Consider the following 18,002-nt stretch of genomic DNA (forward strand, 5'->3'; position numbering starts at 1 on the left):
TGTTGGTCTATAAAAGAGTAACACATGTATTGATAGATAGATTTCAAGGACAAGTTTATAATGCAGAACTAGAAGCATCAAAGTAGAGGTCACATTTTTCTTCAAGCTGTAGCCAAAATCTTCACTTAAGAGGTTTATTTTCTTTTTTCATGTCTCTGACCAAAATCCATGAAGAGTTGGCAAGTGATTTTCAGTCAGTCTCCGGTGGTACTAACGAGTGCACAACTCTTGTCACACTCACTCACCTGCACTGGCTGGTCGCTGTGGCAACCCCGGAGATACCGTGTTTCTCTGAAGAGCCGGTTGCTGTGGCGACAGGAGGTGGGTATCCGTGAGCGACGACGATGTTACATAGGAGGTAGTTACCAGTGCGTTGCCAGGGTTACTGAATTGCAGTGTGCTCTGATTGGACGACTGGACCGTGACTGGCATGGAGAACGTCTGGGGCGGAGCGGTCGACTGCTGCAAAGCGGGAAGAGAGAATTTTACTTTTCGTCTTCTTCGTACAACAACTAGTCACTGCTCTCTTGATCATTTTTGCTACTTTACACTGCCGTCAGACAGCCTTTTCCTTTGGCACTACATTCCTCAACATAGGTCGCTACCCTGCCCTAACCCTAACCCTGCCATAACCCTGCCCTTCTTTAGATGGTTTTCCTGACTTTCCTGTTAAGCAATCAAAGCTTTGCTTCCTTTTCGGTATTACGCATTGCTTCTTAAGACAAGGGGAGAGCTGATGGTCATCTACTGCAGGTAAAGCACTAAGTGGGTTAAGTATCTCATATAACCCTACATCAAAAGACCCAAACTATCACTTTAAATGTGTTTTCTTGAAGGCTGATTTTTTTTCCTAACTTATGCTGATATTTGGGAAACCAATTGCCACCTAAATTCATTTGTTTGAAAATATTCATGGATTTTCCTGCTCTTAACATTTAGTCCTTAAAGGGAAAAATAACTGAAACAAAATGCTCAGATGTGTCAAAGAGAATTCAAAATACAATGCAGTCTCCATAACCGCTTGAAATCTGCCTTAAGAAATATGGCCAGATATAACAGGGGTCAAAAAGCTGCCCCTACATCTGTTATCTCTGTAATCTGAAGTTTATAGTCTTGTGTTTAGCACTCTGTAAAAAAAAAAGTGTGAAACAACCAGTTAGAGGAACTTCACACCAGTAGCTGCTTCCTGTAGGCACTTGAGCCAAACTGAATAACAACAGACAAATGTTTTACCAACACGTCTGCAGGCAAGAGAGAAGCAGAACAAACAGTTATCACAACAGACTAACTACGGGCATCAGAGGACTCACTCCATAGCGCTTGAAGAGAACATCCAGGTCCTCTGTGGTCTTGCGGTACTTGTCGTCATTTAGGGGACTTTGGTCGATGGAGTCTTCACCGTCTGGCTCTGGACTGTCACAGCCGTTGAAGCCTTTCTTTCTCAAAGTCTGTGAATGTAAAATAACAAAGAAAATGAGCTAGAGCACTTTTAACATTGGCTGACTGATACTTATCATTAAGTAGAAATGTTCGTTAAATATGTATCTCAGACATTGAAATAACAGTCAGCGCCTTCTAAATCTGACACACCTTATTTTTTCAAGAACTATTTGATCCAAAAAGTAAAAAGGTTTTTATTCAAAACTATGAAGTTGATAGGCTTGAATTATTGATATGATATCACAGAAGTGTAAACTGGAAGATTGCAACTAAGGAAACTAATGTGACGACTATAAAAACTACTAAAACACTCTGCCCGGGTGTTACAGAGTGATGCTTCTTTCCCTCACAAACAATCTTTGGCAGTCCACAGACACCAGCTTGCACGGCAGAGCAGACAAACCCAATGACAAATGAGTCTTATTCTGGCTCGCCATCAAGTTAGAAAGGGGAGGGAATTAACATTAATATGTCATTTTAATCGATGAAAGTGATGGAAGCTGGCTTTCTGATTGTTTTGGGCACTGATCTCTGCGACGAACACAAGAGAGGAGAAATAACAGAGTCATTACTGGGGGAGCTTTACAGATTTGCCAGCCCAAGTGTCTGGATAGAGTCACACAACGGTGCATTCAAATGATTTTTCACAGACTCGGAGGAACAGTTTTTAATTATTGAACATGGGCGGGGGGCATTTTTTTCAGTTGGTTGTTCTGTCTCTCTGTATTATTTTTCTCCCAGATTTCCATTTGATTCTCTGACTTTCACTTCTAATAAGAAGCTGGTAATGCCCATAAATACTGATCAACATCTCTGGTTTGTTTAAGGGTAAAGTCTACTTGTAATAATAAAGAGCATTTTAGGATGATCTGAATTTAAACAACACCAAGAGACACATTTACCTCAATAATGTCTGCGTTGGTTCGGCTCTCGTGAGGTTCATTGTACTCTGTGTATTTGAGCAGGACCTTGTCCATGTCAGTGCTGGCATACTGGAACAGCTTGTTTGCGTGGTTGAAGATGATGAGAGCGATCTCGCAGTCACACAACACACTCAGCTCGTAGGCTTTCTTCATCAAGCCAAACTTTCGCTTTGTGAATGTCACCTAAGACAAAACAGCAAAGATAGAAGAGGAGAGGGACAGAGAGAAGAAGTATGTACGTTTTAGTTAAGTTAAATTAAATAATAAAGGTGACAATAACGGACTCAGGAGTGTTGTCACTCCAAAGTTGTTGTCGTTTTAAAAACTCATTGAGGGTCGCAAATTCAGATGTGCGACTTTCTCTTATCACATTTCTCTGTTTTCCAGTCTCTCGGGTTGCTTTCTCAGGCTTAACACATTGCTACCAGTACCAATACCCGCTTTTTTAATGATGAATGGGAATAATTTCCTTTTAAGTGCCAAATAGATGTCAAAAGCAGACAGGATATGGTGACAACCTCTTCTCACGTGACTGTTTTTTAATTGTTTTTTCATTGAGCAAGTATAAATGTTGACATGAGTAGTTAAAACCTGAATTTAAATGGAATCAAAGTTACATTTTTGTATTTGGCACATATTTTTTAAAGTAATTTATCCATGTTTCATTGACACTATCAACTAAATTATGCTGCATACCAGTTCATCTAAATATCTCATGTCTCAACAAGTTAACATACATTTTAAATTGGAGCATGTTCAGTATTTATTGTACAGATGGTTTGAGGATCTGTCTGCAGAGTTTACAGCCAGAGCTGTGTGGAGATAAAATTAGAATTAAAAGAAACAAAATAGAACATTCTTGGTGGTTCACAAAAACAGTGATAACAGGGAAAATCCCCAAAAATACTGAATTAACATTTCTGTCCAACTACTCATCCGACCCAACTGAGAAAACAAGAAAGACCCTGGTCAGGGAGGAGCTGGATCTATTTAAAGAAGCAAAAATCAAAGCAGCATTTCACAAATCTGTGCTTGAAGAAAGGCAATCGTGGAAAAGACATGACACATGACGACAGTGTGATTGGATATTAAATACCAAACATGTGGAGGACCGAGTGCATGAGGGAAAATATTCTGCGGTGTGATGAAACCATAATCAAACTGTTCAGCTGTGATACAAAGCACTTTGTTTGGCAGAACCAACACCACCCCTACTGTGAAGTGTGGTGGCAGCCTCATGAAGTGAGGAAACAACAAAATGAACGGAAAAAGGCAAATTCTCGAGGACTGCCTGCTTTGGAGTACTTGAGACTCTTCTCTGCAGCAAATGTGTATCATTGAATCGGACAGTGACACAAGCAGAAAGCCAAATACAACAACAGAACAGCTTCAGGTCTAAAATCTGCTCGGTGCCTCAGGCTGGTAGTGAAAGATACAGAACCTCTGGACCTGAGTACCAAAAACCACAGTTTGACATCAGTCAACTTAGCTTGTAATTTTAAAACATTTATGATAAGTCTAATTTGGAGCTTCATAATTCCACAACAAAAACGCATCTGGATGGATGTAGATGTGATCAAAAGCTCTAGAGAAGCTAAAAATTGACTTTTCAAGACTGTTTAATCAGCTCAACATGTCTACGAATCGCTAATTTCCTCTACACTTAATTTGCATCCATTTTGTTGTATCAACTTATGAAAATTAACCTAGAGCAAAATGACAAAATAATAAATGTCAAGACAGTACTGGCTGAGGGAAACACATAAACGCAGTGTTTCAAGTATTGAAATTGTTTTAGAATAAAACTTAGAGAAATATCAAATAAAAAGGAACCCAACCAGATCAATTAAAGGAGAATCAATGATCCATCCAGCAATGTAACACAAGTCTCACCAAGAGTTATGGAATTAAGGCTTTTATTTTGAAATTAAACCACTATGGAAAATGGCTGATCATCTTAATTTTTACCACTTTAAACCAGGCTTAAATCTAACTATGTTATGTAAGAAATATGTAAGATACTCTAGTTACATTAGTTAAATTTTAAAGAGATGTCCAGAATAAAGAGACCTCAGACAATGAAGCAGTGCTGTCCTTGCCATAATAACACTTAATAACTGTCATAGTGGGGGTGGCTGACATTTTTCAACACTGGATCTGATACAAAACCCAAGTTTCAAATCTAAAACAACACTTCTGCTGAAACTTATTTTGAGAGAAAAAGTCATACAAGCTCTCAGGTGTTAAATGTTATCACACAAACAGCCACACAACACTATCTAAACAGAACGGTTGGAAATTGGCAACGAATAAGAGAAGGGACTACTAATCTCATCACATAATCTCAATTTGCGGTATTTTAACATTTTCTCTACACAGTAAAGACACACTTTAGCTGGTATCAAAAAGTCTTGAAGTTTATTTCCATGAAATATAGAACAGTTTACACGTAAAATGTTTTTGCTCTGATTAATCAGAAGAGTAATTGTCAGAATAATGAAACACTCACCTGCTTGTTCCTTTCATCGGTGATTCGTTGGATCTGAATCTTTTTCCTACCCATGATGCTTTGCAGGTGTGGAGACAAAAGTCACGGTCAGTCACGTGGAGAAGTGCCTCTCGGAGGGGGAGAGAGGAAGTGCAGCCTTCGACCTCGTACTACAGCCCAGCAACACTCAGACACAGTCATGCATCCGATCATTCACACGCACACACATTTCTCTGTCCAGATGTGGCGACGTCGTCGACTCCTTCAACTGACAGGCTGTGAGGATGAAGAGCTGGTGCTGTGGAGATGTGCGGCGTTGAGGAGTGGAGGTCCTCAGTTCATTGCTTGTTCAACAGGGACAAAAGTGACAAAACTTCCCCGCAGCTGCTGTGGTGAGAAAGACGTCACTCGTCTCCTGCATCAGACACACAGAGAGAGACAGAAAGGTTACTCAAACATCCCTCATGTCTCATCACATCAAAAAAGAGACGTGAGGGGGAACAAAATCAATACAATATTCTTATTGTGTGACAAAAAGAAAAGGACAGTGTGATCTATGATGTTAAAGTGTATTCACTGGAGACCAACGAAAACAACAATGTCTTCTGATTATGAGGGCAGAGGGGTCACAGACAAGTAAGGTGTCAATCTAGCCAACACTAGAATCACAGATTAAATGCACTTCCACTGTCTGATGATAATTTTCATTATCGAATAATCTCTCATTATTGTCCTGATTAATTGATTAATCCTTTTCATGGAGATTAAAATGCAGAGAGGATGCTTAGGGTTATTCAAAATTATTAAATTCCCAGTGAAGTTTAATTTTAATTTCAAACTGTAAAATATCCTGCCTCCAGTTACATAGCTTAAGTGTTTGATAAACACAGCAGATGATGTCTTATAACTACTCAACATGATCCAGCCACAAAAGACATCGGAGGACATCTCTTTGGGTAATTCATGCTAAACCTGATTCATCGATGGATGAGATTAATAGATTATCAAATGCTTAAACCTAGACTTTAATGTGCGAGTAATCAGAAAAAGTAGCAGCATGTTTTTTTTTACACAAGTATGACACTTCAGTCCCTTAACTGACAGCGCTGAAACAATCGATCACATTTTTCTTTGAAGGAAAATCAAAACAGCTCTACATAAATCGGCTCGTCAGTGAACATGGTTCAAGATGGACAGCGTGAGAACTTAAACAGAAAGCTTAACTGATTGAATGGTAAAAGTAAAGGTCAAGTCTTCTCTACGAGCCCATAAATCTGTATGGATTTTGTTCCTGAATTAGAGTCAGACAAAAACAAATGTTGAAACATTTTTGACTGAATGCCTCACTGTCAACAGACAGACTCTTATTAAATCACAAATGTTGAGAGACAATCCCAGGCTAAGTCACGTGGGTGTGATCACAGCACAGGTTAAGTGTTTATTTGCAGTCAAAAGCTGTATGGTATCAGAGGTGGCATATTAGTGACTAAAACAGCTTCACACACATCCTTGGAGGAAGTACTGGATGTTGGCGAGTCATCTTTGTGTGCAGGCTGAGTCACTGCTTCTTTTCTTTATAAACGGCCATAACCCGATATTCACCCTGCCATGAAGGACAGAGACTAGTTAATGAGAAATGAGAATAAAGAGCAAATGACTCTGCTACCTCTGCATGAGTTACAGATATATATTTGAAACCAAAGCTAGCAGATGTTAGATGCCTCGAACTATGTGCAGTGACCCTATTTGTAGTGTTGCTGAAGTCTGGTGCTGTTCTGAGCATTATTTGTGGCTATGAGTGGCTTTTTGACGGCGGTTTCTTGGTGAAGGCATAAATAAATACATTGAAAAGTTAACAGGTAATTGATTAATCTGTGACTCACTGTTACAGAAAGTGTAGATAATTTAAATACCTTAGTCAAAAAGATGTAGATTTAGAAATACATCTATAGCAGCATTAAGTTAATCAAATGGTAGTCATCAAGATATAACGATGCTGATGTCACAGTTAACACTACGCAGCAAAGGGAAAGTGGATCTATATCTAAAACAGGTGATTTAATCTCATTATAATGCATCAAAATTAACACTAACAACTGCACATATCCTTCCCAAGAGGAGAGCTTTAAACACGTCCACCACTGTGATTTAGGTTTACAGTACGGCTGTACAGTCAATCATATAATAAGCACAGTTCCACCTCCAACAGTTAGTTAAATGCCCTCAGGTATGATGCTGATGCTTTACATTTAGGGTGGCTGCTCTGGTGCATTAAATCAAGCACTACATGGAGCTGAGAAGAACAGTTGATTTATTGCCAATCACGTAAAAAAGAAGAAGAAGAAGAAGAAGAAGAAGAAGAAGAAGAAGGAACTGGTAGCTATTTAATAATTGATCAATCATTTCAGCCATTTTTCAAGCAAGAAAGCTAAACATGACCTAGTTTCAGCTTCTCACGTGAGACTTTCCTGCTTTTCTCTCCTTTGTGATAGTAAACTGGACATCTTTGCCTCTTGGACTGATTAAACACAGACTTTGAAGAGAACATTTTGAGTTCTGGGACATTATAATGGGCATTTTACTGAAAGAGAGATTGACTGATTACTCTATAATATAGCTGTCCTGACACTGTTCCTAAAACCCATTCTCCTTCTTACACATAGACTCAGCTCAGTGGCAATTGTGTTAAGTTTTCCCTCCAGCCTTGACCCTACATGTACGTGCTTTCCTGGGGATTGTTGTTAGGCCAGATGGAAAAAATGAAAACGCCAGTGGAGTGCACATGGGGCCTCCACAAACCACATTTCAACACTTTAGAGAGTGTCCAGCTTGAGAATTAATCAGAAGCTGTAATAAAATCCAGCATATTAGGTTTAGCTAGGATCTGTCAACCCACTCGCCAGGATAAAATGTTGGCACTTTACAGGAACCACTGACACATTCCCATTTGTATGTGTCCATATAACATACTGACAGTTCCACAGTACATGTCATATCACATTCATTTTACATATTTATGATATGACGGTCATATCAGGAAGTGGAGGGGAAGGTGGTTGAGTTACAGGTGAGAAGGTTGCCAAGCCAGTGACCGCAGTTTTTTCAACATTGGTAAGTATAACACCACTGGATCATTTCAGGGAGACGTCAAGACAATTTCCAGCAATGGTTGTAGCGAAAAAAAACGGAAGGTTTTGATGGGAAGTTGGGGCATCTCCAGTCCTGTTTGTGGTAACAAGACTGTTTTGCCCAAAATCTTTGTATATCTTAAGACATGTTTGTAGCGACCAAAACGTGATCTTTTCCTGAGCACAGCCAAATGTTTTTTGTGTCTAAACATAACCCGATCATAGGCACAGCATTGGGACAACATTGAAAAATTGAAAATTGAAAGAAATATTAAGTTGCAACATAAAGAAACCTAAAGTTTCAAAATATTGGTGGTTTACAGACACATACATCATCAACATTTATTCTGGTGATTTGGTTGGATCTGTATCGACCATTTAATCCAATACGTCAGATTTTTTTGCCAGCTCGCTAACTAGCTTTCACCATGGTTGCATGGATTGAATATGCCAGATAGGGATCAGCACGAATATTGACCTTACTGGGTCTGATTTCTACCACAATATCATTATAGAAATTCCGGGTTTCACTATCGCTATTCATTGAGCTGCAGCTGTCCACCAACTAGGCTTTTGGCACTTTAGTAATCCCTGGCATAATGTTATCCTACATACTACAAAAATCACTCCAGGGAGGTACACAGATTTTCATTTTGAGGGGAAAAAAGAGGTAACTGGTATTCTATCATTACTATAGAGCATATATCCTGAGTTGAGATATCAGTACTGGGAAAGGAAAAGTTGGATCGTGCATCTCTTGTTTTTTTTTAACACACTTTTAACAACATTGGTGATGACATGTTCTGAGAAGTCAGCCTATTGTATCTGGATTACTGATTACCACACATTTTCAGGTCCAGCTTCTCAAAAGGAAAACATTTTCTGCCTCTTTTTATTTGTTTTCTGACATGTAATCAACCTACAAGTGATTTCTAGTCTACATATCTTTACAAAATAAGAGAACCCTATAGGATGTCAGTCCAAAATTTAAAAACCCACTGATTTACAGGAGTAAACAGATAATAAAAACTGCTAATACTCACTTTTGCCAGCTTTGCATGAACAGAGCAATCTTACTGTCATATTTGCTTGATTTACAAAGATGAACTAATAAGTTGTAGATACATTTTATGCCGACTGACTAGCTGTTTCCACACTATATCATAGCTTCTACTAGCTGAAATTAGCAACTCAAAGTGTTGTCATACGGTTGATATGGATAATTTATTTAAAAAAATTCCCTCCCTAGAATACTTCAGTATCCTCTAGATACAAGCAAAAGTATAGTTGAGAAAAAAAAAAGATGTTTTGCAAGATGTTTCTACAGCAGTTCTTATTTCAATACAAGCAACATTTTATACAGACAGTCTACAAAACAAACCCAATACTCCAAAGATTTAATGATGTATGATGTGGTTTGTGCTGTGCTGCGATGGAATTTTCATTCATTATATCTGTATTCACACCATCATATATCTTTCATTAACTGTGAGGCACCAACTCTAGACAATTACAACAACAACACATGTAGAAATATCCCAAGGCTAGAGGGGAAAATGAAAACCACTCTTCCCTACTGACTTTACAGTCTTTGCCACTATCAGGGTACAATTTTATCTTTGATTATCTGTGAATTGATCAGAATGAGGCTACACTGCAAGGTTTCTGTCTAGCCTTCCTCTCCCTGACTGCCCTCTGCATGGCTGCCCCCTCATTACTGTAATTGACACGTTCATCCCTCCTCTTCCCCCTTAAGGCGCTGATGGCTCAATTAGGAGCTGGCCGGAGGACTGATTGGACGCCAAAGATAATGAGGTCGCCGCTTGGCTAAAACTGAGCCCATCGCATCCAGCCAAATCAAGCTCGCTCAGTGACATACGGTGCGCCACAGAGGAAGAAAAGACATTTTACGAGTCAATCTAAAGACACATCAGAAAAGACCAGATAGAGGTGTATTATGGTGGATAATGAATGTTTTTTTTGGCTGGACCAGGTTTGCCTCATTATCTTAAGAGGGAAGGAATTTGGTGACTCTGGTGAAAAGTGAGATACGCACATGGTATTCAAATCATCCAAGTGCTGGTTATGCAACCCTTGACTGTTCTTCTGATGAAGGAGAGGGAGCACAATCAAGCTCAGGGTAGGCATCTGTCTGTTTTGGAGTAGTGTAATTAGTGGCTGTGACCTTTAGCGGATTATGCTCTAGCCAATGAAATGTGCCAAAGCCCTGAGATAAATGGTCAGAGCCTCAAATGTACAGGGGGTTTAGGTCAGTCTTAATGGCTCCATCTCCGCTCCCCAAAACATGGACAGAGTTGATTTGTATCAACCTTACACCTGACGATAAAAAGGAGCATGTAGTGAGGAGAGATTAATATATTCATGTGACCTACAAGAACTACACGCTATCAGATCTGTAACTAATTACTGTTTTCATGAACGATTAGTCTGCTGATTATTTTCTTGACTGTTTTGTCAATAGAATGTGAGAACATAACATACCAGATTCCAAGGCTGCATCTTTATTACCCAATGGTGGGTTCAACACAAAGATATATTCTGTATACCTTCACAGATGTCTGGGAAAAAAACAAAAACAAATTCTCCCATCTGAGATTTAGAAATCAGATGATTTTGTTACGTCTGCTTAAAAAAATGACTTGATTATCAAGAATAGTTTGATTTCATTTCTGTCAATCAACTACTTAACCAACTATAATTTCTAATGCTACACACTTTCTATTTTGAATAAGTTTTTCAATAAATTCTAGTGCTTATTGATATTAGAAACAATTCACAGAGCCTGCTGAGTGCATCACTCACTAAAATCATTGATATTTGATGCCCTGGGAAAGAGACTCAACAAGACTCAAACCATCTCTCTCCAGAATCCCTTACTCCACCTGAAATGCGATGGACTATGTGAATATGTCACATTGGGCAGCCCAATACATCATATCACACATGCACAATAGTTGCAACACACTTGCCAATTGATGTACACCACCAAGTAAGGCAGATCAACTCAAACCTGTCATGCTGCTTGATACAAAAGGAAAACTTCACATTCACCATGAATAATCTACAAGGGAAGCCTGTCTAATAAAACAGAATTTAATCTGATTGAAGAGTTCTTGGGAGAGTGGGAGTTTATTCCATGTGAGTGGCAAGCAACTGATTTACCAATTCATCAAACAAAACAGGCCCTAGTTTGGTGGTTTGATCAAATGCACTCAACACAAAAACACCATAATTATTCTAGAATGAAAAACAATTTCCAAGTGGCTCTGTTCAAGTTATCTGGTGAATATACAGTAATTGCATTTTTTTCATATCCCAGTATCGCAATGACAGTTTTTTTTCCATCAAATATTTTTTCCAGCAAATATTCCTGATACAAATAACCAGATAAAAAAAGCCCCTGACTAATAATCACTGTCTTCCCTAAGAGGGCAGTTCAGCAGAAGTCAATGTCCAAGATTTACCATAACAAGAATTTAAATGAAACACAACATAGACATTCCTGCAGTATTTTGCTCCAACACGGAGGACTGAAACTTGGAGTGAACACTGCTCAACTGCATTTATATGTAAATGTGTGGGGATAAAAAGTGTTTTGCGTTTCCTTTCTGTTTATATACGTCTATTTCAATCTAATCTCATCTTTGCTGGTCCATCCCCTTTGATTTTGAAGATAAGTTGCTTCAATAATCGCCATTTTTTAATTTAAAAATTATGCGTGTTGCTACAACAAATATCTCTTAGGCTTTATTTGACCAGAGAGACAAAATATTGAATTCCCATACACAAAATGATGCTAATCATTCAAGCTGTCTAAAGGAATTGTTGCTGTGGACTTTGAGAAACCCTCGGTTGGTTTAATTCTGTTCATCTTGGCAACCACTCCCAGCTTTGTCAGCTCAAAGACCTACCCATAGGAACTGCAAGTTTAAACAACACTGTTATTTTAAGCATTTTTAATAAAATACTTGTTGTTGATGATAGCAGGCCTTTTGGGCAGCCAATGTGTTGATGCTGCTGTGAGGAGAGTAGAGGAATGGGACTTAGAAATCTTTGCAAACAATATTAAATTTGGGGACTTGGATATCTGAGCTTTAGCTAGGCACGGGATGATATGAAAATTTCATGTTACGATTATTCTGTTGAACATAATCGCGATTCATTAACTAATGTTCCGACTTCAACTTCAATATAAAAACCTGAAAAAAAAAAATCATACTAAAACAAATTGGAATCACTTAAAGATTAAATTGTGTTGGGAAATAACTATCTTTATTAAATCACAGGTAGGACACACGTTATTTTGGAGAAAAACAAACAATCAAAGAATCTTAAATAAGTAAATCATATATCATACAGTCTTCCTGTACAAATAAAGGAGAAATAAATGCTTTTATCCTCATCTCAGTGAGCTTTTAGTTTGTAAACCACAGGATTAACATACATACATATTGTTTTTGGGGGGATAAAATGTGCAAGAAATGCAATGAGTCACAATGACAAGCTTCAGCCATCAAAATGTTCAGGAAATCAAATACAGGACTTTTTTTGCTGCAAACTTGACAGCTTTTTTCAAGTAATTCATGTGAGGATGTTCACTGTTATCTCTGAAATTTTTATCCATTCTGTGATAAAATCTTTTGTAGTTCCATCTGTAGCACTGACTTAAAAAAACAAACAATGATTCAGCAGCAAGTTAAATACACACATACTGCTGGAAATGTGTCATCTCTGCTCTCGATCATCTACAGATGTTGATGTGAATCCATCTGCAGGGACGGCACACAGTGGTGTATCACCCTGTCAAACTGGCCTACTTCTAGCCCGGCAGCTATGGTATCTACCCTGGGACGGCACTGATTTCCAGCCTTTGAATACATATAGCCCGAGATAAGCCATAATCATTGTGTTAATTTGACTGAGCCTGACATGGATTGCACTTAAGGTATGTAAGGTACAGTAAATGGGGCCATGCAGATGCCCTTTTGCCTGTCAACAGCATCACCACTTCTGGAATTAGCATCAATAATATGTGTCCTTTTTAGAAGAAAGAAAATCTCCAAAATCTCTGCACAAACACACAATCAGTGCTTGAGAATGTAATTTTTTTTTTCTTTTTTTTTTTTACTGAGGCTGATGTGAAAAAAAAGGCAGCTGGATGAAGAGCTTTGAACAAAAGGTCTGTTATGTGTATCGTTAATGTCATTAAACTACTGACCATGTTAGATCTGGTATGTGGAGTCCACATGAGCTTAAAATGACATTCTGTTTTCTTAAAAAACAAAAGTGGAAGCAAGAGCTCGTCCGTATCCTACATACAAACATGACAGATGGGGAGCCTGGAGACAGAGTAGGCCCACTGACGGCAGACAGGTACCCTACAGGATCTAATTTGACAGGTTGGGGAGCTGAGACTGCTGTCAAAATCGCGTGTGCCCATTTTACCAAACCGAAAAAGCCTCCTTCGAGACACGACAGCCGGGGTTGATCCCCAGAGCAGAGGACGAGCTACTCCACACAGGCCATTTCACAATTTTCAAGTTACGAGTCGACCGACAGCCATTACCTTCCTTACACTCTCCATATAACTCGACTGTGCGGGCTGGAGCACACACGCACTACTTTTAAACCACATTACGGACATTTTATACTCAAATCACGCCCGTTCCGTCTTTAAAATACACACCAGCTCGGTGTTGGTTATTACTTTGCTGTATTTAAATAATAAAGCGGGCAGGTTTGCTCCCTGTGCGAGGAAAAAAGACGCAGGAAGGAAATGTATCACTCCACTTACCCTGAAATATTGCTGATAAAACCCGAAAATAGGCCAGCAGCCAACGGCTCCGAAGGCGACCCGTGTTAATTAAGGAGCACTGATTAATTACGCTGAAGCAACGTCTCTATTTACATAACTCCGCGGCATTTTATTCCATTTAATGTTGAAGTAACTATACTGTCCACCCAGGCGATACAGCGTACCCAGTGTACGATCAACGTCATTGACATTAGCCCGTGATTGACCCGTCGACGATCCAATCAGCAGCTGACGTGCGGGCCCCTCGTCCAATCAGAGCGCGGTGTCGTCGAAGTGGGACGTTCTGCGAGAGAGGACATGACGGAGGTGACGGCCATGTTCTGCAATAGTGTTTGTATCCCTCCGCTTCAGTATTTACCTTTTGCATGATTTTGCATGTGGGGAAAATGTCACTGTAGCCCCACTGTGCCCTGCCTGCTTTCCATACGAGAAACCCGCTAGGCCATTTGTTTTTTTCACGTCTGTCTTCACCACAACCGTGGAAGCGGCACATAACCGTCCGCTAAGGCCTGTTTACGGTTGTCAAAGGAGGGAAATGTGGACTTTGTGAGGCGGTAATCGTCCAAATTGCTCTCACAGACCTCGTAGTATCATGCCATCAGACGTTATGGCATCATGACGTACAGTAGCCCGATGAAATTGACATTATGCAGAATTAATGTGGGGAGATATTAAAGAATCAGCTGTGAGGACGATGATTTAAAAAAAATCTGATATTATCATAAACCGTGCAATAGCATGATTCTATTACTATATGTGCACATGAAGCCACTTACACACACAAAGTGATTAATTCATTATCCAGCACAGGGCCGGATTAACAAGCTACAGGGGCCTGAGTTCTTGACCCTTGTGGAGGACCCCCAATCTACATAAAAATATTATTCCAGGCAATCCTGGAAGTTAGCATCACCCTGTTTTGTTTTGTTTTGTTTTGTTTTTATTTATTTAATTGCTAGAAGTAAAAAGCTAACGTTAGACTCTAAGCAAACTACCCTGTGGTCACGTCATATAAATTCTATAAGTTGGTAAGTTAAAATTAAAGTTGTGTGTAACTAAAGTCGGCCTGTTAAGACGGACTCAGTGAGTCTCCGGTGTGGTGACATTTATGTCCCCGACAACCTTTGTAGTCTCATTTAGACACTTATTAGCAGCTGCTGTTCTAAAGACACATAAGCACTTTAAAATTAAATCGTAGGACATTTACTACAGCTTAAGATATTTACACGTTTCGTCCTATGACATAAAACACATCACAGGACAAAACGTGTAAATATCTTAAGCTGTAGTAACAACAGACTGTCTGTAGTAACAACAGACTTACTTCAGGCACTTTAACCGAAAAAAAATAAATAATTAAAAATCTAATTGAGACAAGGGAACCAGATATGCAGAAATGCTAACTGATTTCCTGGTATATATACTGTGCTTTTATGGTATATATTCCAAAAAAAATGACCAAAGATTCATTGTCATTTCAGGGGACTATAAACACTTTCTTTCCTCTCTGGTATGTAGGCAAGAGCGGAGTTTGCTGTCCATCCACTTCCTGTATCTCATATTTCTTTAGCTGCATGTCTGAGTTTGAATCCTCTCGTGAATTTGTTCTCTGGATTATGTACCAGAACAGGAGCCAACAGTCTTGGATGTGTGAAGATAATTGGCAGATGAAGCGGATTCTGATTTTTCACCAGGTCTTTGGTCTGAATGAGTGTATTTGTGAATATCCACATGTGGCACGTCCGCGTCAAGAGAAAGCTGCATTTACCTGAGACATTTACAGTATTACGAAGGCAGTATTACAGGCAGTTTATAGCAAAAAAACAAAACAAAACAAAAAAAAACTTGTCTGTGTCATCCTTGTTAGCTGAAAAACATCTCATTATCATGCTCAATTTCATTCAAATGGGTTCGGCAGGCAGCGAACAACTGTTTGTTGTTAGTTTCCTGGCAGCATAATCTATCCCATTCTTTTCAATGAGAAACACTGACAGGCACTCTGAAGGAGTTTATTCACAGTGTGGCATGACAGGTGAAGAGAAACCTGGTAGTACTATAGTTGTCAAGATATCACTGTCGTCTCCCTGAGCTTTTTTTTTTTTTTTAAATGTGAAGTGGTTTACTATAGGCTACTGAAAGACAATGACACACTGTGATGTATTTCCTCAGACACTTCATAATTCAACAGAAATGTCACTGTGCCCTGAGAACAAGTAGTATTCCACAGCTGGTTTGTCTGCACTGCATTTAAAGGTCCCACATTTTTTGAAAAAATACGAGATGACCAGATCAATAGCACTGTCATGTGCGTTTGCCAGACTACAGTGTTCAACACAGCTGGTTGTTATCTTAGCTTCCCGAGTCTGAAAACAAGGGGGAAACACTGGCTTTAGTCAGTCAACTTCTTACCCTGCTTGCGCTCAATCTATCATTTAGGTGCACCCAATAAAACTTTTTTAATCAATGTAAACATGAATAAAAGGTGCACATAAATGTTTTCCTTCATTTTAATCGCCTGACCTCAATTGTTTTAAAATAAAGATAGTGCTGATGTTTGAAGTGCTTGACAAACCCAAATAACTAAATAAATCAGCCTCAAATATTATTGCAGTATAATAAAAACAGTTGACATAAGGTTTTACAATGTGATATAAAATAAATACGTCTAGGCTAATAAAGGCAACTTCAAATGGTTAGAGACCATCTGCAAACTTTAAAAATGTGTTAACCCATGACAGTCATATAATCTACCAGTAAGAAATCAGCAGGCACGGCTCATCCTGTAACAGAGATTCGTCTGTGCAAAGAAAATGCATTTAAAAAAAACAATACAGTTGTATTAATGTGCTGCCTGCTTTATCCCTCTTTCCTCTGAGTTTCTAGGCAGACTTGTGTCCTAGTTTAAAAACAAATGCTGTATCAGACCCAGTAGCTGCCGACTACTGGGAATAGAGACGCTGACAGAGATGAAACACATGACATCTTGGAAAAATGCCTCATAAGGGACATCTTGGATTAGAAACACAGCTATCAAAGGCTGGCTTGATTTGTTGGATTCAAACCCAAAAAGCTACAAATAGGCTGGAAAATGAGTCACAGACGGATCTCGCGACACCCGGCTCCGACACGGACCAGGAGGATCATTTAGAGGATTAGAAGAACCAGGTGTGCTCTTGTGGATGGAGGAAAGAAGACATGTTAAAAGGCTCCCCCAGGAAAAAGGAAAAGCAGTTAAAGTTCGCAAGAATCCTGTGATGACCCGGAAGTTTTGAGAAGTTCACTGAAGTCATTTGAATGAAGTCCAGCGGTAAGTAGAAAAGTCCAAGACTGTAGCATACTAGTGTCCAGAGGCAGTCAGAGGGAATGTAATGCAGGGGGCAAAGGGCAGAGAGATCAGGCAGCAGCACAGAAATAAGAGGAAACTTCACAAAGAGCTGGCCTCAGGCTCCTCAACAGAACCGAATGGGCATCTGTTAAATGTCCTACACCAGCTAAGGAACGGTTTGACTGAACTGTGTAGCATGGTGGCATTACATCAGCTGGTGGAGCAGGGAAACTGCAACATTGGCGGTTCCATCCTTGTGAGACTGTAGCCACAATCAGCTTCATACTTCCTGCATTAATTCAAGTTAAGGGACATAAATGGTATAAATATGCAGTAGCCCATTGGGCGCGGACAAGAAAAACCTCACTTTAATGCAGTGTGACAACAATGCCACAAATACGGGCTAAATATTAAATTAAAGATGGAATAAACACGATAAATATTTAAAGGGTAACTCCACCATTCTGACACATTAAAGTGTGTTTACGGGTCTTGGGGAACTAAATGCTACTGAATATGTGGAAAAAGCAGTATAAAGCATTTTGTGGCTCCAGAGGAAGCTGTATGTAATCTGATTAATTGCCTCCAGTGATGTCACTAAATAGCTAAGTTGCATTGTGGGTAATGTAGGCCCCAGGTTTTTTAAAAGTAGTCCACTGGTCTCTTTCTGCACTCAACACAAGCAGCAGTACCCCCCCAATACCTGTAAACACACTTTAATGTGTAAAATTGGTGGAGCTGCCCTTTAAGAATATAACATTTACATAGGTAGCATATATATTCTTGTTCTAGAACACATTTTTGACAAATCAACTGAAAAACTGCATATGAATACAATAACCAGGTGACCGCTCGCTGATTG

The 18,002-nt window shown here is 39.3% G+C and overlaps 1 protein-coding gene across 8 annotated transcripts in view; it reads right to left on the minus strand.

Moving 5' to 3' along the window:
* Positions 1-14,421, minus strand: part of LOC119017199 (myocyte-specific enhancer factor 2D homolog) — a 30,140-nt gene extending 15,719 nt beyond the window's left edge. The window contains exons 1-6 of one of the 8 annotated variants that reach the window (XM_037093704.1): positions 14,174-14,409; positions 13,795-14,098; positions 4,873-5,266; positions 2,343-2,546; positions 1,311-1,448; positions 246-462 (exon numbers count right to left, since the gene is read on the minus strand). In XM_037093704.1, the coding sequence (XP_036949599.1) occupies positions 246-462; positions 1,311-1,448; positions 2,343-2,546; positions 4,873-4,926 (613 nt within the window). In that variant the 5' untranslated portion in view covers positions 4,927-5,266; positions 13,795-14,098; positions 14,174-14,409. Of the gene's footprint in view, positions 1-245; positions 463-1,310; positions 1,449-2,342; positions 2,547-4,872; positions 5,267-13,794 lie in introns of all 8 variants that reach the window. The other 7 variants (XM_037093705.1, XM_037093710.1, XM_037093703.1 and 4 more) reach the window with 7 other exon arrangements.
* Between the last annotated feature and the right edge of the window lie 3,581 nt (positions 14,422-18,002).

This window comes from Acanthopagrus latus, chromosome 3 (assembly GCF_904848185.1).
Source record: "Acanthopagrus latus isolate v.2019 chromosome 3, fAcaLat1.1, whole genome shotgun sequence".
Taxonomy (NCBI): Eukaryota; Metazoa; Chordata; class Actinopteri; order Spariformes; family Sparidae; genus Acanthopagrus; species Acanthopagrus latus.